The sequence below is a fragment of the Phodopus roborovskii genome, unplaced genomic scaffold (assembly GCF_943737965.1).
Source record: "Phodopus roborovskii unplaced genomic scaffold, PHOROB, whole genome shotgun sequence".
Lineage (NCBI taxonomy): Eukaryota > Metazoa > Chordata > Mammalia > Rodentia > Cricetidae > Phodopus > Phodopus roborovskii.
In genome coordinates, this window is record NW_026126459.1 from 5,442,712 (window position 1) to 5,465,000 (window position 22,289).

The 22,289-nt window shown below is 41.3% G+C and overlaps 1 protein-coding gene across 7 annotated transcripts in view; it reads left to right on the top strand.

Moving 5' to 3' along the window:
• Tnrc6b (trinucleotide repeat containing adaptor 6B) overlaps positions 1–17,919 on the top strand; it is a 213,842-nt gene extending 195,923 nt beyond the window's left edge. For all 7 annotated transcript variants that reach the window (XM_051189425.1, XM_051189418.1, XM_051189421.1 and 4 more), the window contains 8 exons: positions 3,376–3,513; positions 6,809–6,985; positions 8,305–8,451; positions 8,647–8,742; positions 11,934–12,158; positions 12,569–12,639; positions 15,083–15,222; positions 16,989–17,919. In XM_051189425.1, coding sequence (XP_051045382.1) covers positions 3,376–3,513; positions 6,809–6,985; positions 8,305–8,451; positions 8,647–8,742; positions 11,934–12,158; positions 12,569–12,639; positions 15,083–15,222; positions 16,989–17,376 — 1,382 coding nt within the window. In that variant the 3' untranslated portion in view covers positions 17,377–17,919. The remainder of the gene's footprint in view (positions 1–3,375; positions 3,514–6,808; positions 6,986–8,304; positions 8,452–8,646; positions 8,743–11,933; positions 12,159–12,568; positions 12,640–15,082; positions 15,223–16,988) is intronic.
• Positions 17,920–22,289: the final 4,370 nt, after the last annotated feature.

The following is a 22,289-nucleotide window of genomic DNA, read 5'->3' on the forward strand; positions in this document are numbered from 1 at the left end:
TTTTCCTCTTAAGTTTTGGGTTATAGATTGACTCTATGATGTGGTTGTATTGGCACTCAGCCCCCACATTTCCCATGAAGCAAATGCCCTCCTTAAGCTTCAATGAGGTCTGCTCAGTTCTTGCCTCTTCTAAGGTTTATGACTCATTTTCTATTCTTCATACATCACAGAAAAACTCAATAGTTTAAGTTAGTTAAGTAGCATTAATTTACTGAGTTTGAAAGACATTTTAAAGGGGCTGAGGAGTGGCTCAGCTAGCTAAGTGCTCTTCCAAAGGACCCAGGTTCAATTCCCAGCACCCATATAGCTGCTCACACCTGTCTGTAATTCCAGTTCCAAGGCTTCTGACACTTTCACACAGACATACATAGAGGCAAAACACCAATGAACATAAAGTAATAAATTATATATTTAAAAAAAAACATTTTAGAGTAACTTCAAAGAAAATGATTATGTGAGGACAGCCTTGTTGTTGGTTTTTTACTCTTTATTCTTTTGGCTTTTTTATTGTTTTGGTGAGGCCACCACCCATTTCCCAAATAAGTTACACTGAGGCTTAATTCTTACTTAGAAACACCCGGCTTTAGCTTGGCTTGTTTCTTGACAACTTTCCTTAAATTATTCTAGCTATCTTTTGCCTCTGGGCTTTTTCCTTTTCTTCCTTCTGTATATCTTACTTTCACTCTTACTCTGTGGCTGGTTGGGTGGCTGGCTTCTGACGTCCTCCTTTTCTGTTATCTTGCTCCTCCCCCCCCCCCCCATTTCTCCTATTTATTCTCTCTGCCTGCCAGCCTGGCCTTTCCTTTCTCCTGCCTCACTGTTGACCGTTCAGCTCTTTATTAGACCATCAGGTGTTTTAGACAGACAAAGGACCATAGCTTCACAGAGTTAAACAAATGCAGCATAAACAAAGGTAACCCAGCCTCCTTCCTCTCTTTGCCAGTCCTTGTGTCATTGTCATTTTTGCCCTAAAGCTGTGCTTTCAGAAGCCTGCAGTGGCAGAAGTGTAATGTGTATGGAGCAACATGTTTAGCCACAGGCACTCACAGACAGCCCTCTTCCTTCCAGTGGGCCTGTTCTCCAGTCTCATTTTATTTCCATTGTAGAAGATAAGTTTGGCTTTATAATCCCCAGGCTGGGGGGGAGGGGGGGTGAACTGCTCTTGCAAAGTACCCGAGATCAGGATCCTATCACACACAACTGCCTGTAACTTCAGCTCCAGCTCTGATGCCCTTTTTCTGGCTTCTGCAGGCACTCATACCCACACACAGTTACACATAGTTAAAAATAAAATCTACTCACACCCTCACCCTCCAACAAGCAGTTGAGCTACATTATAAATGTGTGGAGAAACAGGGTTATTATAGAAATAAGAAACATTTAAGATGAAGGGCAAGAAGGTGTTGGATTTCCTCCTCCCCTGGCTCATGCATTCATAAAACCAAGTCAGACACTATGATAAGCCCTGGGGAGGAGAACATAATAACATGGGCTGGGCCTCCGTGGGACTTGCATCTGTAAAGCTTGAGAAAGAGCCGGTCTAAGGTACCACCTTACACTAGGAGAACAAAGTGGGGGTATCTGGGCTCTGACCTGGCCTGACCTCCATAGAAAGCCTATAGACTGAGGTGGGGTATTTTCCCCTACCTACACACTGACCCTTGTTTCTGGGCTGTGATGGAAGCCCCCTCCCCAGGATTCCTGTATGGTGCCACCACCAGCTTCCCAGAATTCATCTCATTTTCCTGTGGCTGTGTATATCCATTTCACTGGTTTGCTTTAACCTGTAGTTTCAGTTTTGAGTGTCAGTTCGCAAACTGCATTGTGACCCAATGGAGAATGGGTGACTGACCCTGTGAGATTACATTGTAACACCCTCAGAATGAGGAGTCTTCTAGTTTCAGTCGATACCCCAAGAATTCAATGTCCAGTTGCTGCAACACGCAAGAGGCTTTAATGAACAGGAAATGTTTGCCCAAACGGGCTCCTACGCAGGCTAGAAAGAAGCCCCCTCCCCTGGGCCCAGGTGTTTTTAAAGGCAAACCCACAAGCTTAGGGAGGGGGTGGGACCCTCTGTCCATTGAGTACGTGACCCTTGGACCTTGGAGGCCGGATGGTCTGCTATTAGGGTCAGCAGACCTTAGGGCCTCAGGGTATGCTAATTAATCTTGTCTGAGCAAACCGGAGTTACAGCTATCTCTTTGTTTCCTAAGGACCCTATTCACCACCTGTTGACTCACAGGAAAGGAGGGGCAGTGTGAATTCTTCTTATCTCAGGGCCTGGTGAGAGGAAGCTAGCAAATTCCAAGGGACAGATATTGGTTAGCTTTCCAGGTCAGACCGTCCTTCATTTTCTTTATTTTTTGGTCTTTCAACATTAGGAAGTCTCTGGTCCTGTGGTAGGAGAGCCTGACACTGGGGGCCTTCTTGGGGCTCACAACACTGAACTCAATCTCTAAAATATAACTTCTGTAACTTTGAGGGTGTTAACTCACTCTGAACATTGGCTTTCAGCTTGATCTTTCAGATTGTACCCCAACCTCCATGTGTCACTAGTTTTACTTCCTAAACAGTGCTCTTATGCCCAAGTCTGTCTATGTCTCTCTCTCTCTCTCTCTCTCTCTCTCTTGCTCGCTGTCTCTTTTTCTCCTTCCCCCCTTGTCTTCCAAAATTTCTTTTTTCTTCTGTTTTAGAGGAAAAAATAAAGACTAGCCACTTAGCAGACAGCAAGACACTGAAGTGTCATTGGACTTCTTGCCATCCTGTAGGCACACCTGAATGTCATGAGTCAGACCCTCTACTGGTTTCCCGAACCCTAGATTGTGTGGCCCCTCTTCATAGCTTTATCCCCTGGCACCCTTAACACAATTGACTGTCCCATGCTGGTGTCAGAAGTGGCTGGAGAGTAGTTGAATCTGGCCAGCTGTCTAGCACAAATACTTGTTTGCTCAGTGAAAATGTGGGTGCAGGTAGACAACTGACATGTACATAATTACATGGCAATGACACCCATTTTCATACCATAGAAAAGAGACAGCAGGACACAAGATTAAAGTTTTGAATCAAGTGGCTGATTCTGTATAAAAACTTTGGTGAGTCAGCTGCAAATTGTCAATAGGTGCTTCCTAGGGTAATTGGTTTCTTTCTTTCTTTTTTTTTTTTTTTTTTTTTTTTTTCTTCAAGACAACATTTCTCTGTGTAGCCCTGACTGTATTGGAACTCAATCTGTAGACCAGGCTGACCTTGAACTCACAGAGATCACCTGCCTCTGCCTCCAAAGTGCTGGGATTAAAGTCACCTGATAGTACCACCATCACCCCGCCCTAGACTTTCTGGTTCAAGAAACAAATAGACATAATTGTGATATCTTTCCAGGCTTCAGCTCTGGCGGCATGGACTATGGTATGGTTGGTGGCAAGGAGGCTGGGACTGAGTCTCGGTTCAAACAGTGGACCTCCATGATGGAAGGGCTGCCTTCTGTGGCCACACAAGAAGCCACCATGCACAAAAATGGTGAGAGAGCAGCCCCATGTTACTAGCAGACTCTTCTGATCCCTACTCAGGCCTTGACCAAGTATCCTGCATGTTTTATTGGCTAATGTGTGTGTGTTTGTGTTTTCTTTTTAATATTGGGTCTTTTGTATCCCAGGCTGGCCAGAAATTTCCAGAAATCTTCCTGCCTCAGCCTCCACAGTGCTGCCATTAAAGGTATGTTCCACCCACCACACTTTAAAGTCGGTATCTCAAGCCAGCTTGTTATGCAATCCAAGCACTCAGGAGGCAGAAGCAGGTGGATCTCGGTTTTAGTCAAGCAAGTTTAGGCCAGCAGAGTTACATAAGACATTGTCTCCAAAAACCAAAAAACTTATTTAGTTAAATAAATATTGCAGTGTTGCTGTGTCTTATAGCCCATGCTGAGCTTAAACTCAAAAAAGTCCTGCTGCCTTAGTCTCCTGTATACTGGGATTAACAGTGTATGCAGCCATGCCTTCTTTTGTGATCTTTTATTTTTTTTTAACTCTTTTAGTTACATATTTTAGCTTCATGTATATCTGTGCACCACATGTATGAAGTGCCCTTGGAAGCCAAGAGAGAGCATTGGTTTGCTGGGGATTAGAGTTAAAATGATTGTAAGCCTCCAGGTAGTGGTGGTGCACGGGTCTTAGTGAGTTCCAGGATAGCCAGGGCTATGCAGAGAAACCTTGTCTGGAGGATGGGGGTAGAAAGTGGCTGTAAGCTACCATATGAGTGCTGGGATTCAAAGTTTATGATCAGATCTATCAGGAAGATCAGGCTTGGAGTTCACATTACAAGGTATTTAAAGGGTTCTAGTTAAGGATGGCATAATGTCTCATTTGCTATGGGATTGAGATTATAGTTATGAACTTTGGCACCCATAAGATTAAAACCCTATTAAATAAAGTGGCTGAGAGAACAGAATCCTCTTGTTGAGGTGTTGGTTGATTGGTTGGTTTGGTTTGGTTTGGTTTGGTTTGGTTTGGTTTGGTTTGGTTTGGTTTGGTTTCCTGAGACAGGCTCTTGCTAAGAATTTGTAGTTCATGCTAATCTCAAACTCCTGGCTTTATGTTCTTTGAGAGATTGGTGATCAGTATCAGATTTTTAAAAACCCCTGACCTAAACTGGGTATAGTTGTGTATGCAAATTGAAGACCAGGTTGAGCTACATAATTTAAGGCTATACTGGGATGCATAGTGAAACCCTGTCTCAGAAAAAGAAAAAAAAAAATCTCCATAAACTCCAAAAGATGACCAGAACATGAACATTCATAAGGACTGGATTTTTTTCCAGAGCCCCTTGTTCTTTGTGAATTAGTGTCCCGCCAGAAAAGCATTGTATTTTGTGTGTGGGTTAGCCTTGCTGTCCATAATTTTCTTTAAGGGTTTCTCCATTTCCCTACAAAAAAGATAAGAGGTCTGGACCTTCCTTCAGCCTTTGATGCATTGTTTCATTTGTCAATATTTCACTTGGACTCAGAGTTGTCTCTATGAGAGTCAATAAAAATAATGCCTGGTTGTTCTTTCCTCAAAGCCCTGGCAGGCTCAACCAGGCCAACTCATTCAGTCTGCAGCCTTTCAGGTTTTCATCCATTGTAAACCCTTTTTAATAAGCCCTTTATAGAGCCTCTTTAGTAATCCCATCCAGAGACTGGAGAAGGAGTACTCAGTGCTCTCTGTCTTGTCTACCCTACTAAGCATGTTCAAAATCAAGAGTAATTTACTGAAATTATAAAATCTTTTATGAATTGAGTAACTCTAGTCCTATGTCATCTGTAGCTTTGGGCACTTTCACAGCTCCCTTAAACTAGTGATTTACCTGATCTGAATAATATAAAATGGCATGTGAGAAGATGTCTCAGAAGTACAATATCCTCTCATTTCCTTAGCAATCCCCGAGATAATTGATCTTTTCATTTTCCATTACCTCACTGTGCTGTGCCTCTGAACCAGATTTCTGTAACTGTCCTCAGAAAAGTCAGTATCCTGTTAGCAGAGACTGGAGACTATTTTAATAATATCCCTTTTAGTCCAAACCAAACAGATTGCTTTATTCAATATTTACATAAGCATTTTAATAATTATTCTGCAAATCATTGTATGTGCTCATGATCACCACTCTAAACCTATGTCAAATGAACTTTACTCAAGAAATAGGAAAATAGGCTCCTGAACTTTTATTTAAAGTAAAAATTATTATTGTTAACTTAAAGAATTTTAAGCTTTCAACTTTTCCTGCATGAAAATGCTTGAAGGAGTCACTAATAAAGCCACAAGAATACCCCTGGGAATACAGTGACAAAGGATTTGCTGTTCTCTCTCTGTATGTGAAGCGGCCCTGGGCTCAGAAATGTAGAGTTCATTGCTGGCATGCTGGTAAAGACCTTGGGTGGGAATTCCACCTCAATGACTTGGAATTTCAAGCAATTGCAGATGGCTTTTTCTCCAGTGGATTCTGTACATTGCAGATTCCAGACAACCCAGGCTCAACCAGCCCTTAAGAGCAGGAATTAGAAAGCATCAACAGAAAGCTCACATAAAATTCAAGGTTCTAGATTTGTTCAGAGTTTTTCCCATTCCTTAGTTTTGAGTGGTTAGTTCAGATACTGTGTGCTTCATACTACGTATGAGTCACTGACTTTATAACACAATGGGGCTTTCAGATTGAAAGGACTGTTCTAGAATGAGAGTATTCCTGTGGGCTTAGGCGAGAAATGGAGAGACTCAGAGAAGTAAGATGAGTCATTATGATCATGCTGCTATTTTCCATGATCTTTAAAAACCTGTTTTTGAAGCCAAGTGTGGTGGCACACACCCTTAATCTCGGCACTCAGAAGACAGAACACGGAGGTCTCCGTGAGTTGGAGGCCAGCCTGATCTACAGAGTGAGTTCCAGGACAGACAAAAGACACACAGAAAAAACCCAGTGTGTGTCTGGGGGAGCGGGGGTGAGAACAGACAACCAAACAAAACAACCTGTCTGAGTTCCCTAAAAAATAAAATGGGGTGGGGGGGGCAGTAAGAAAGTTCTGTTCATTAGAGATCTTTTTTATGTTTTTTTAATTTCTTATTTTATCTGTGTGGATGTTTGGTCTGCTTTTATGTCTGTGCATCATTGCATGCCTGTTCCCCACAGAGGTCATAAGAGGGCTTCCCTGGTACTAGAGTTAGAGATGGTTGTAAGCTGCACTGTGGGTGCTGGCAATCAAACAGGGCCATCTGAAGAATAGCCAGTGGTCTTAACTCTGAGCCATCTCTTTAGCCCCCAATTAATTATTTCTTTCTTTTCTCAGGCGCTATAGTGGCCCCTGGTAAGACCCGAGGAGGATCACCATACAACCAGTTTGATATAATCCCAGGTGACACGCTGGGTGGCCATACGGGTCCTGCTGGTGATAGCTGGTTACCTGCCAAATCTCCACCAACTAATAAAATCGGAAGTAAATCCAGCAATGCCAGTTGGCCTCCAGGTATTGTTCCTAAAATGCTTTTTCTAGAAGTGCTTCTGTTATGTTTACGTTCTGAACAAGCTTGTGCCACTTGCTTTACAGAGGAAGTCTCCTTGCTTTCTTTTCTGCATTAGCAGTTATTGTCCGATAAATGTGTGCCATGGGAAAATAAAAGATCTTCAAGAAATAGGGAGTTAAGAATAATAAGTGGCCTTGCAGCTGTGTATAGGATGCCTTAGAACATGAGCTCTATTAAAGTATGTATTGAATCAATTGACACATTCATTAGTCAGATATGTCATTTATATGCCCCAGGTAAACAGTGATGAGTTCAGAAAGATTCATCTCTCTTTATTGTTCCCTTTCCTCCTCTTTTTCTCTGTATTCTGTTTTTAATTATAGAAAATTTAATAACACAAAAATAGAAATTAGTATTGTTCTCTGTCTATATGTAATTCAGACATAAATGTACAATTAAATTTTAATAAGAATGAAATGAAATAATGTCTCTTGTTTGTATATAATGCATATTGCTATTCGCAACACAATTAGGCAAATATCAGTTTGTTGATGCTATCACATAGCTTTAAGTAAAGCTTTAATGGATCTATAAAAACATAATAAGTTTTCATATGTAGTCCAGGTTTTCTTACAATCTGTTAAATTGTACCCCTCTATTCCTGAACAGTCTGTGAAACAATGGTCACTTATATTTCATTTTATTATGTACATTTTGACCAATATCTAATTAAAATAATGGGAAAGGTCTCTGGTTTCAAGCCCAAATTTTCTCCCAGTTCTTGGCCTCACTTCATTAGGCATGAGCTCCTACTTTCCCTTAAGACTTGAATTCCTCTAGTAGCTGGAAAATTAAGTGTGGAGGCAGGCTTTGACCATGATCCACTTCTCTACCAAACAGGTGAATGGATAGACAATGTACTAGCAGACTTGGTGTTGGCAAGAGCATTTGTTCAGAGTAAATTTTTTTTATTTCATGATGAAAATCTGATGTACAATAGATTCATTGTTTAGGCTTTTCATAGAGTCAATTTTTTTCTACTAAACAGTTATTTTAGCATTATAATAATAAATAAAAGCCAGGCATAGTAAGTAGCCTTTACTTTAATCCCAGCACTCAGAAAATAGAGGCATTCGGATCTCTGTGAGTTCTAGGACAGCCTGGTCTGCAGAGTGAGTTCAAAGACATTTAGAATTACATATTAAGGCCCTGTCCTGAGAAACAAAATAATAATAATAATGATAACAATAAATAAAATAGAAAATATTTAAGTTAAACTTTTTTTAATGATGTCATATCCTAACATTTCTTCATGTCTCAGAATTCCAACCAGGAGTGCCATGGAAAGGTATCCAAAATATTGACCCTGAATCTGACCCCTATGTGACCCCAGGAAGTGTGCTAGGGGGTACAGCCACATCTCCTATTGTAGATACTGACCACCAACTGCTGCGGGATAACACCACAGGTAAGTGAGCGCTGTAGACCTGTGTGTAGTCTACTTGTATTACCTGATATTTGAATAGAAAATAGAAGACTGTTGCTTTTATTGTTCAGTTGCATTTTGTTTTCCCTTGTATTTAATTTTAAATAAAATGTTTCCAGGGTTTCCCTGGTTATACTGACATTTGTCTACAATATTTTTTTCATTTGTCACCTCAAGGGTCTAATTCTTCCCTCAACACCTCGCTGCCTTCACCTGGTGCCTGGCCCTACAGTGCCTCTGACAACTCCTTTACCAACGTTCATAGCACTTCAGGTACTTGGTGGCTTTCCCCCTCTTGCTTGGCAGTTGACTGTTGTCAGTGGCATTTACTTCCTAAGGAGTGCCTGTGAAGAGCATAGGTCAGCACAGATGGGGCAACCTTCCTTTGCATTTACCATCCACTCAGGGAGCTCCTAGTCTCACAGAGATAGAGTAGGTCTAACACAGGACTACATTAGTCAAAGACAGTGAGAATAAAATGCCAGACATCTGGGGGTATTCAGAGGACACAGTTCATAACCTGATAACCAAATACTTCTGTTAACCTGCCAGCAGAGAAATCAAGGGCCAGAGGAAGAGACAGGTTAATCCCGACGAGCATTGAGGCAACGAGTAATAGTTTACTCTTCCCCCCAAACCTGACTTAGAGACATAATGAAAAATAGATGGCCAGAGTAAAAAAAAAATTAACTTGCCAGTAGTACCTGTTGAGTTCCTCATTATTTGTTGTGGGGGGAAGAGCTGGTTGGACTGTCATTTATTTGTTTATTGAGACTTCATGAAGAATAGAAAACTAATAGCAGCTGGAGAGATGGTTCAATGGATAAGATGCCTGCTGTACAAGTATGGAAACTTGAGTTCCGTCCCCAGCACCCACATTTTAAAAAAAAAAAAAAAAAAAAAAAAAAAAAAAAAATCAGCAGGGCTGGAGAGATGGCTCACCAGTTAAAAGAATATTGACTGCTCTTCCAGAGGACCCAGGTTCAATTCCCAGCACCCACATGACAGCTCACAACTGTCTGTAGCTCCAGTTTCAGGGGACCTTGTACCTACATGTAGGAAAAATACAATGCTCATTAAAAAAAAAAAAAAAAAAATCAGGCACAACTCAACACACCTTTAATCCCAGCATTCAGGAAGTGGAGATAGGTGTAGCTCCATGAGTTTGGGGCTAGCCTGATCTCCATAACAAGTGCCAAGACAGGCTGTACTTAGTGAAACCCTGTCTCAAAAGAAAAAAACTCAGCTGTGGTACATACAACCAATCCCAGTGCTAGGGTTGCAAAGACAAGAAGATCCCTGGGCCTTGCTAGTAGTAGCTAGTCTATCCAATTCAGTGTTCTACTGGTTATGGGTGAGACATTATCTTTAAAAAAGAAGGTGGGCAGTTACATCACACCAACAGTGCAACAGTATTGCTGTGTGCTTACTGAGTGTTCCTACAGGCATCGTAGTAAACTTTAACTTGAGCTCCTTTTTTAGTTCTACTATGTGAATGGGTTACCCTCATTCAGTAGATAAACAGAGGTGGTTGTGAATGAATTCCTGCAGGCTGGCCTGGGTTATGACCCTGTGTCAAATACCAAACAAGAATGTTGTTACATTTTCCCCTGTCATACTTGACAGAACTTCATTTACTTGTAAGCTGGCAGAGTACTTATCACACAAACCACATGACCTGGTCTGATCCCCAGATCCCACAATAGGAAAGAACCTCCACATATGTACATGTTGTCCATTCATGCACCCACATTCACAGCTGTACATGTACACCATAATATAATAACAAGATAAATTAAACTTTTGTCTAATGCTTAGTTTTGTTTAACTAAAGAATTTTTTTGGTTGTTCTCTTTCTATAAAGGGTCTCATGTAGCTCAGGCTAGCCTCACATTCATTTCACCTTCTCTTATCATAGAAATGTGCCACAGCTGGCTAAAAAATTCTGAGAGATACCTGTTACTTAGGTTGGTCTTCGTTCCCTTGGGCTAAAGCAGTTCTCTGCCTCAGTCTCCCTAGCAGCTTGCCCACATAAGCATGTGACTACTTTCTCTGGCACTCATCTAGTTCTCTTGTCCCTATAAAAGCCCAGATTTCAGAAATTATCTTCTTGCAGATGGACATTGACCTGAGACTTCCCTTGGAATGGTCTTTCCTCCCTAGCTCAGTCCCTTACTATTTTCTACCTTTCCTCTCTCCCTCATTCCCTATTTTTCATCTCCATTCCTCTTGGTCCATTCTAGTCTCACCCTAGTTTGTGCTGAATCTTTTGGAAACACTGCAGTTTACTTAGCCACAATGTACTTGTGGCCTCTTAACTTCTCTGCCCCCATGAAAACTGGTAAGGCCTTACACTGAACCTGAGTTTTCTTTTTCCTGTATCCCTGAGTACATCCCTTAATGTAAACCCTTCCGATCTATCTTTGCAGAGCCTCTGCCAGCAGCATAATGCTTTCTGTCTTCTGTGTATTGAACATATGTGCTGTTGCTAAGGTTACCGGTTCTGTTGTTCTGTCTCCCATCTAAACCAGAGGCTCTGCAAGATAATTAATTGTGTTAATCCACAGTACTGTCCAATATGTTAAGCATAGTAAGCAGTAGTACTTAAATGATAACTTTGTTTTAGATTTGTTTATTTTGTATGTGTGTGAATGTTTGTTTGTATATATGTGTACCATGTATGTGCCTAGTCAAAAGAAGGCATGGGATCCTTTGGAGCTGAAAAGTTAAGAGCCACCATGATGGAAATCAAACCCAGATCTTTGCAAGAGCAACAAGTGTTCCAAACCACTGACCTATTGCTCCAGCCTTATTATTTTTAAAATCAATATTGGTGTCAAGACACAAGCATTACATTATCTTCTAGTTTTGCTTTGTTTTGTTTTGTTTTGTTTTGTTTTTCATGGTAGTCAGTGAACATTTAGTGAGTATTCCAGTTCTGTTTGTGTTAACAGTCTAACTCTGTCTGTTACCTTGGCCTCCTTAGGAATATTTTCTCCATTAATTTATCTTCTTTTTCAGCTGTATTTACCTAAGAAAGTAGTAGGAGATTAGTTAGTTACCTTATTAAATCTTTGTTGGTTTAAATTTTGTATTCAGCATGCTCTAGGAACAATTATTTTCATACTGATATACACACACACACACACTTTCTATTTTTCTTGAGACAGGGTTTCTCTGTGTATCCCTGGCTGTCCTGAAATTCACTCTGTAGACCAAACTAGCTTCAAACTAAAACTCACAGAGATCTGCCTGCCTCTGCCTCCCAAGTGCTGGGATTAAAGGCGTGTGCCACCAACACCTGGCTGCAGCTCTTAAAATATATGCTTCCTCCTACTTTCCGATGTTTTGAAACAGTTATAGAATATAAATATAAATGTGTTTGTGTGCAGGTAAAATTTGTGTCTATTTGTGGACAGATGCCCATCTAACCTGATTGCTTACCAACTTTACTCTTCTCACAGCAAAGTTCCCTGATTACAAATCCACGTGGTCCCCAGATCCCATAGGACACAACCCCACTCATCTCTCCAACAAGATGTGGAAAAACCACATCTCCTCCAGGAACACTACACCGCTGCCCCGCCCACCTCCTGGCTTGACCAACCCCAAACCGGCATCCCCCTGGAGCAGCACAGCACCCAGATCAGTCAGGGGATGGGGGACACAGGACTCTCGGATTGCCTCGGGTGAGGAGGATTTGCCAAGCAGGAATAGCTATTTAGCACCATGGGGAGGGCTGACCATGGAAGAGAGCATGGTTAGAAGAAAAAACATTTGATGATTGAAAAGATGCAAGCAGTACAGATGCAGGGACCGAGAACCTCTAGGGCACATGAAGTAAAAATGAGCAACTATAGAGGGAGGACAGTGGGAGGGAAAACTATTTCAGAGAAAAGCAAATGAATTCACTGGGATCAAGGATTAGAAGAGACCTTGAAGGTCAGAGTTAGGTGAGAGAGACACACAGACAGATAGACAGACGGATGGTCTGAATGAAAATGTCCCTGTTTATAGTTCCCTATGGATGTTGTTGATTTAGGTGTTCTTTTTGTTTTGTTTTTCTCACTCTTCCTCATCCTTTTGCTGTTGTTTGCAGCCTCTACCTGGAGTGATGGTGGCTCTGTCCGTCCTAGTTACTGGTTGGTTCTTCACAATCTCACTCCACAGGTAGGTAATCTTACTTTCTTGTGCTTTTCTAGATAAAGCTTGATTTTATTTATTTAATAAGAGAGGAGCTGGGCATTGTGGCACACACCTTAAGTCCCCAGAACTTGGGAGGCAGAGACAGGTAGATGTCTGAATTCAAGGCCAGCCTAGTCTATATAGCATGTTCTAGGAGTACATGGGACTTTTATCTCAAAGAAAAAAAAAAGGTGGGAGAAGGAGTGTGGCAGATATGAAAGCTCATCTATGTACTGGAGAGATGGCTCATCAGTTAAGAAAGCTTGCTGCTCATTCGGAGCACCCAAGTTTGATTGCCAGCACTCACATCAGTTACTGTAACTCCAGATGTTGGAGGTCTGGTGCCCTCTTCCAGCTTATAAGAAAACACACTTACTTATCTTGTGACCACTGCAGAGGTCCTGTCCACAGCATGGGTGCTGGCTCCTAGACCTCAACCTCCTGGTGCCAGAGATGAGCAGGTGCTATAAAGCAGTGAGAATGAGGTCGTATGACCTACTGGTCAGAAAAGTGTGTTGTATAGATATGCTGGTTGGATAAAGTGTTTTAACCACATACAAAAACTTGTTACCAGAAAGGACTTGGAAGATGTCTCAGTTGGTAAAGTTGCACTGTGAAATTTCTTAGACCCTTTAACATCCTAGTGTGTGACAGAATTCCCTATGGAGAAATACATTTCATTGTGAACTTATTTGTCCAGTGAACCTATTTGTGGCAAGTAAATCACAAGACTCCTATTTCTAGGCACATTTGAGAAAGGCATTCTTTACCAGGATGTCTGATCAACTCAGAAGTCCCCATTTAAGACTAGGCATGGGGGTACATGCCACCTGAGAGGCAAAAAGCAAACAGATCTCTTACATTTGAGTCCCGTCTCCCCCCCCACACACATAGGTTAACTAGGGCTATCTGGTTTATCAGAAATAAATAAATAAATTCTCAGTTTATTCCCTTATCTAATAGTTGAGTAAACTGTAAGGGGGGGGAGGAGTTTACTGATACTGAGGATCAAACCTGGGACTTTACACACAGTAAGCAGGTACTCTATGTCTAACTTCAATCCCAAAATTAAAAAAACAAACACGATGATTGTTAAAACTATGTATGCCTTATTATTTTTGTTAAAGAGCTTATTCTGGACAATAGTGGTGCATGCCTTTAATCCTAGCACTTGTGAGGCAGAGGCAAGTAGTCCTCTGTTAGTTCGAGGCCAGCCTAATCTACAAAGTGAGTAGGACAGCCAGAGTGGTTACACAGAGAAGCCCTGCCTTGAAAAAACAGAAAACAAGCAAACAGGCAGAGTTTATAACAAGTGTCATACGTTGTAGTGGTTATAATGTGGATAGGATGAGAGAGGCAATAAAAGGTACCCAGTTTAAAAAAGAGCTTGGGCATGCTAGCTAATCATTCTCTCCTTCTATCCACTAAAGAATAATAAGTATATATCAATGCGTATGTCTATAAAATCAATGTAATACTGGCTGTTTATATCAGAAAGAATTGATTTCTTTAAATATTAGAGCTTCCTAGTAAATATATCAATGTCTCTCCTAGTTTAAAGTTGTTAATAGAGCAAAGCTGATGCCTAGGGCAATTGATTTTCCATCACCAAAAAATGTGTTTAAAGGAAATCTGTCTCCTGAAAAGCAATTTGTGCCATTTACTGACATATTTATGATTATTTTCTGTGAAGAGCTAAAATAAACTGCTGAGTATTTTTTTTTCAGGCTTCCCACTGGTGCTGAAAATGGAACCTAGGGCCTTATGTATGTTAGGCTGTTGTTGTACCTCATTACACAGCTTTTTAAGACATTCCCAAATGTAATATTCCTTTCCAATAAAGTGAACTGAAGTGCTGGAATTAAGGCTTAAATAAATATATTTAAGATCTTGTTGCAAAATTAATCCATAGAGTAAATAGGTTTGTTCATGTAACTCCTGTGTTGGGGAAATTACCCATAATCCCTACAGCCCTTGGTTAAATGGACTTAGTTAAAAAGGAGATGGAAGTAGTGCCCTCTTTATATGGTCAGAGGGATGTGACAGTGTTGGAGTGAATTGTTTTTGGACTAGGCCAGTTTTAACTGTCAGTGCTTTTCTTGTTTGTTTTGGTGAGATTATTTATTTATTGAGGAGGCAGAAAAAATAAAGTGTTAGTGATGATGCTGATAACTTTGTATGGTGTCTTTAATTTTCATTTCTGCCCTTCTGAGCTCTACAAATCAGCACACACTTGTTCGTTGATCTCTTTTAAAAATCAGGCTTATGCTTTATGGCACTTATGTTTTTATTTTTAGTTATTTTTATACAGAAACATCTTATTTACAAAATAAGGATAATGGACTTAGTGTCTTTCTTTAACTGTCTTAGAATGTACCTTTCCCATGCCTCCTCTACATCTTAGCTCACAAGTGTTATTACCTCTTAGATTGATGGGTCAACCTTGAGAACGATCTGCATGCAGCATGGTCCACTGCTGACATTCCATCTGAATCTAACCCAGGGCACTGCCCTGATCCGGTACAGCACCAAACAAGAGGCAGCCAAGGCCCAGACTGCACTGCACATGTGAGTACTGTGTCCTGCGGACATCTAGACTGCACACATGATGCACACAGGAGTGTTCTGGTCCTGCTTAACAGAATAATGACAGTCATGTACAAAAGAACCTCAGTCATGTATATATGCAAATGTTGAGGCACCATTCATTCACACTCTGTTTGTATTGTGTAGTGCATGTCATAGGCTCATAATCAGAACTTCAAATATAAATAATTTGTATAGTGTATAAATTGTACCACAAACAAAACCAATGTTTATGAAAATACGAAACATTCCAAATGCTATTATTTTTCATGCTAGACTCTAGCTGCTTACTGTGGTAGAATATAGATAAGAAATTTTGTTTATTTGGTTTTTTGTTTGTTTGTTTGGTTGGTTGGTTGGTTTTGATTTTTCAAGACAGGGTTTCTCTGTGTAGCCCTGATTTCACTCTGTAGACCAAGCTGATCTCAAAATCAGAAATCCACCTGCCTCTGCCTCCTGAGTGCTGAGATTAGAGGTGTATACCTCCACTACCTAAAGTATCTGGCCTTGTATGATTTGTTGTTGTTTATTTGTTTTTATTTTGTTTTTTGAGATAGGGTTTCTCTGTATTGCTTTAGAGCCTGTCCTAGAATTCACTCTGTAGACCAGGCTGGCTTCAAACTCATAGAGATCTGCTTGCCTCTGCCTCCCGAGGACTAAAGACGTGCACCATCAATGCCCAGCTTTCTTTGACATCTTGAGACAGGGTTTCTCTGTGTAGCCTTGGGCTATCCTGAACCTCACTGTAGAAACCAGGCTGGCCTTGAACTCATATAGATCTGCCTGCTTCTTCCTCCCAAGTGCTGGGATTAAAGGTGTGTACCACCACACTCAGTCCAAAGAAATTATATGTAACAGGGTTTTTGCATGGAGTGGACAGGAGTGGATCAGACTCTGGCTATTCTCTTTCCCTGGTAGATAGGAAAATGTTGACTCCATTGGGCCACAGATAACCATGACAAAAAATCACAGAGAACAAAACAAGTGATAGTCAAGCCCCAGCATCAGGTCCATCCCCTAAGATGGAAATGGTACTCTATATGTTGGCACTGGCTTGCCAGATATTAATGAGTGTTATTCCTTATCTTACATGGAGTAAAAAAAAAAAAAAAAAGAACCTGTCATTCTTCTTGCTTTTGTAAGACTTGAATTTTTTTTGAAAATACTTGAGATTCACAGCAAAATTGAGAAGATGGGACAACTTCCCATAATAATCCTGACCACGCAATAATACCTCTCCCCTTATCAATATCACTCACTAGAATGGCCCATTTGCTACAGTTCATGAACATTCATTGGTAACTAATATAGCAAAGTCCACAGTTTACATTACAGGTAAGGTTGCTTTCTGGGTCACTGTTGGTAGTTGATATGAACAAATATATGCTGATATGTCCAATATCACAACATTGTGTCGTTCAGGGTAGTGCCATTGCCCAAAATACACACATACCCCATACAGGCGGACTGGAAATGTAGCTCTGTTGTTCTTGCTTAGCATACATAAATCCCTAGGTTCAGTCTCCAGTACTGCATAAACCAAGCATGATGGTGCACACTTGCAAGTTTAGCACTTGGGAGGTAGGCAGAGGCAGAAAGCCAGCCTGGGCTATGTGAGACCCCCCCACCTCAATCAATCAATAAACCAGCAAACATGCAGACAACACAGTGGCAGAGGGCTGACAGCATTGATGATGCCTCCTGTACTTGTGATCTTTTAGATCTCATTGGTCTCTTCCTTCCTCCAGGTGTGTGTTGGGAAACACTACCATCCTGGCCGAGTTTGCCACTGAGGATGAAGTCAGCCGCTTTCTGGCTCAAGCTCAGCCCCCTACACCTGCAGCAACCCCAAGTGCACCTGCCACAGGATGGCAGTCACTGGAGACCAGCCAGAACCAGGCAGACCCTGTTGGACCTGCGCTGAACCTTTTCGGTGGGTCCACTGGGCTCGGGCAGTGGAGCAGCAGCACTGGTGGCAGCAGTGGAGCCGATCTTGCTGGCACTTCCTTGTGGGGCCCCCCAAACTATTCTTCTAGCTTGTGGGGAGTCTCAACAGTAGAAGATCCCCATAGGATGGGCAGCCCTGCTCCTTTACTACCTGGTGACCTTCTGGGAGGAGGGTCGGATTCAATCTGAACTTAAAACTTTCAACTCTGACCTCGTGACCTTTTTTGGAACAGCAGCAGCACTAACTTGACCTTTTCGTTTTTTTTTTCAACTTGCAATAAATACATTTTTAAAAGGAAAAAAGAAAACGGAGAGAGAAAAAAGGTGGGTCATTGACAGACTGTCTGAGCACATAGTTGCCTCCCTTAAAACTTCAGTTTTTTCGTTTGGAATATGAATCCAAAAAGAGAACATATCACTCTTGAAATACTTGAATCATGAACGCCAACCTAGAAAGACAATGTGAAGCAAGTACACATACCATTTAAATTTAAACACAAAAAAAAATTTAAAAAAAAATTAGTTTCTAGTTTTTCACTTTTTTCATGTTATATGGAAGTTGTTGCTAAGAAACATATATACTGAAAAAAATAGCTTTTTAACTTTGTTTGCACTGGGTGTGTTTCCGTCCTTAGGTCTACCATGTTTGGGTGGGAGGGAAATTCAAAAGAATTGTTGGGGAGGGGGGAGGGAAGACTTGACGGAGCCTCACTTTAAAAACAAAAACAAAAACTTAAAAAAAAAGGAAAATTTTTGTGATTGGCTGGTTGATAAATACCAGTGTGTTCTGGCACATGTAACTGCCCAGGCATGCTCGTTCTGGTATGTGTGTGCACGTGTGTTCATGTGCATTTGTGTGCATCCTCCTCTCTGTCTCTGTGTGTGCCTGCATCCTGCCCTCCTCATCTCACCCCATCCTGATTTCTCAGAAAGCTGCATCGCTGACAGTTCGCAGGCTGGCTGGCCGGCCATCTGCTTTTTATTATTTTTAACTATGAGAACACAGGAGCACAGGGAGCTGCTGCAACTCAAGCCACTTTTTTGGGCTGCATTGAGACGAAGGGTGCTTTTCAATGATTAGAGCAGTAGCCAGAATGTGAGGTTCCCCAGTTTTCCTAGCAACAGAGCGAAGCACTGCCAAGTTCAGCAGTCAGGGAGGAGGTACCTCTCAGAGCACCTGATACTCACTTCTGTGCTGTGAAATGAGCTGCCTCTGGGCACCCAGGAGCTTTAAGTCCCAAGCAGGCCTTTTTGCTACTTTGAATGGGAACAGAAGATTCAATAATTTTTAAATCATGTGATGCTTCAAAAGCAGAAAACTGTGTTCCCACTTCTATGTGATCAAGGTATGAAGACTTTTTTTTAAAAAAGGGAATCAGGTAATGCAAATTAAATATTCTTATTAGTTCTCATCATTTGAGGAAAACATCAAATTGTGAGCAGCCTCCTGGAAGCTCCTCCCTCTCTGCTCCTTTCTTGCTGAGCATTACCTGTGCCAGGCCATGGCGTGTTACAGCACCAGGCCATCACTGACAGAAACGTTTACTTAACGAATGTTCTTAAACCAGTGTGTACTTCAGGCTTCTCCCTTTGTTTCTCTGTGTTGTGTTTCCTGTGTATGTGGTTTTGCTTAGGCAGAAATAACTTAGCAAAGACTTAAGTATTGCACCTTGTTTTGGTTTTGACCTCTTTTTTTCTTTCTTGTAATGTTGTGGGGGGGGTGGTTTGTTGTTGTTGTTGTTGTTGTTGTTGTTTGGTATTTAAAGACTTTTTTTTTCTTTTTAAAACATCAATGTAGTAGTTCTCTGGGCCGAACAGGAGGCAATGTTTAATCCATAGTTATCAGCAACATGTATGTACTATGTTGGAATCAAAATATATCAAACTGCTTATTGTGAAGAGAGGGAGAGCAAACCTGAAGGGGAACCCTTACATACAAAAATAGATGGGGGGAGGGGCGGGGGAGATGTGTGCGGGTAACATGCTAGCACTTGTGTGGATATCCCAGTCTGCATCGTACTGTTTGTTCAACATGAAGTGCCGACATTCTGTACCAGCAATTACCTGCCCATTCCAACCCCTGTTGGGAGCAGACCTCTGCTGTCCTCTTTGACTTGCTGCTATTGAGGACAAGGGAGTTTTTCTTTCTTTAGCATCTTCAGTGAAGGATACAACAATGCCTAATGTATTTGACTTTCAGCTTGTGTCTTTGTGTAGGTGGATATGGGAGGTATGGATAGGAATATGAAAAACAACAAAAATCAAACAAAAAACCAAAATTGCATGTAAGTGGCTTTGTGAAACAATGAGTGGGAATTCTGTAGTCTTTTTGGCTTACCTTAGTGGATATAAATCTGGCTTCGGGAGAAGTTGACAGGCTTGGTTCCTGTGGGCTCTTGTGCTTGCCAGTCTGGGAGCCCTCGGCAGGTGGGGGTGGGGGCAAATGAGTTTGTAGTTCTGGTTTGTTCCTGCAATACCTTGTTCATGTAGACTCAGCCTTCCTCCTGCTCTCTGGTTTCGATCACCACCATCCCTCTCCTGCCTCTACCCCTACAAGATGTCTCCTTCCAGCCCACTGACTCTCAGTGTTTGAGCAGAGCTGTGTTGTAGGTGGTGATGTCCAAGCAAAAGCAGCTTACATTCAGACATCTGCGGACTGGAGGCTAAACCTCAGTGTCTGCAGACTCCCAGGGACCTCTGGGGACTGCCCACTGCCACTCTTGCTTCACAGCCTTGCCTGCCCTGTCCTCTTTCCTCTTCCTTTTTCTGCCTGTTGGGTCCTTGACCTGCACTATGGCTTAGTTGAGTTCCTTATGATACTACGGTGAAAGCCGGGTGCTAGAGCCCCTCTTGTTTACAAGACATAATGAGGGATTTGAAATATGTAAAAATAAACATGAGAAGCTAAAATGTTCTTCCATCATAAGCTTAAAGGGAAAAAAAACTTAAAAACTTTTAAAAAAAGACCAAAAAGTGCGCATATATATATACATATATATATACATACACACACACATACACACAAACACACATACACACACACACATATATATATATATATACACACATATAAATATATATTTTAGATGAAGACTAACTCTGGGAGCATTTAACAGTGTTTTTGTTTTTAACATTTATTTTCCTGCTTTAAAATTTGCAAGCATTCTCAGGAATTCTAGGGTAGGCAGCCAGTTTTTTGAAGATGGTTTATTTAACTGTATCTTATCCTAGATAGACAGCCGTTTCTTTCCCATTAGTAAACTTTTGCAAGTTCCTGAAACTTCAAAAAGTTTAAATGATTTTTAATTACAAAAAAAGTAAAAAGTCTCCAAATGTTATTATCATACAGGGGAGTCACACATTTTAAGATACATAAAAATATTTTTTAAAAATTTAGCAGCAATAGGTAAATTCATTATCTTAACAATTGTTGGAGAAGAATTAGGTTTTGTGAGCGCTGTCACAGCCTCACTGAATGGGGGGGTATTTGGTGTACATGAGTAGAATTGCCACCACACTGTTAACTTCTGTATAAGGTTGGACTGATATCTCCCCAATCATATTTATCTCCAGTGCAGCCCTTTTCCCTGTCTCTCCAGCCCCATCAACAAAAGAAAGGAATAAAGGAAGAAACAACAACTTAAGGAAAAAGAATTGGCTCTAAATTGTATAAGTAGTGCGGTTGTTGGATTACTGAGAATCTATGTAAAGAGTTAGGAAATATTTTAAACAAATCTTAAATAGAAGCATTACTAAAGGAAAATTACCTAAGGACTGTTCTGTTCATGAAGACTGTCTGTTTCACCTCCATGTGTTTACAGGAGGAGGAAACAGAAGAATCTAATAAGGAACAAGTGGTTTTGCTTTGTTTTAGCTCCCAGCTACTGTTGTGCTTGTTTTAAATGCTGTTTTGAAGATCTGCTGCTTACTGTCCCCATCCTGGGTGGTGGTGATGTGGAGTGTTTCCTTTCGATTTTAGTGATACTGAATTCTTCTTTTGTATTCCCTCCTGGGGCCAGAGGTCATGGCCACAGCTTCTTTCAATCTTTAAGCTTCCCAGTGGGAAAGAAACTCCAGCTCCACAAGTAAAGTGAGTGGGTGGGGTTGCTGCCTGCATTCTCTGAAACCGCTTTAGTGCCTTCGTACATACACCCAACATCCTGACCAGAGGACGGGTGTGTATGTGCACATGGTCCAGCCACTCCACAGTTAGTAAGATGCTTGCTTATAAAGGAAATCAGAGTGGTTCTGGACAGGCCCCAGTGGCAGTGGGCTAAATCAAAATAAACAGAAATTGGAGTTAAATACCTTTTTTTTTTTTTTCTTTTTGTCTGATAATGAGGGATGCCAAGTTCTTTCCTGTGTTTGTGCCCTCCATAGGTGCTGACTTTTCCGTGTATAGAAGGGTGACAGTTATAGTAACAGGGAAAGTCTTTTGTGTGCCAGGCCAGTGGAAGAAGGCTCCTACTTCTAGGCTTCTGTTTTCCTGTCCCCCCTCCCCCCTTCTTCCATTTGTCACCTTTCTGGAAGCTTTTGTTGTTGATTGGCAGTGACCCAAGAAGCAAGGATTTGGTGAAAGTGTCTGGAAGGTGAGAAGCCCTTCCCTTCCCATGGTATTCTTTAGCAAGAACCCTGTCTACAAGACATTAGGCAACTTCATTATACATGGAAAAATTCAGTGAGCATACCCTCCCAGCACGTTTTGGCGTATATACAGGGGCTTGCTAGTCACAATTGTATACATTTGTTTATGCTTGTAAGTGTGCGCTTTCTGTTTTATACTAGGTGTTCCTCATTGGATTTCTATTTGTTTTGTTTAGCTGTAAACAACTCCTTTTTTGTTTTTCTAGACAGTTTCTCTGCGTAGCCCTTGTTGTCCTGGATCTTGCTCTGTAGACCAGGCTGGCCTCAAACTCACAGAGATCCACCAGCCAGCTCTTTTAAATTCTTGATTAGTGGTAGGTAGACGTATATATGTCTCATGAGCATCACAGACTTGTTTCTGTCTACCATATGAGTAGCCAAAAGAAAAGCACAAGTGGGGGAGAGAGCTATCTTCCATCACTCAGGAGAACCTCTGCTGCCCATGAGACCCAGTGCCA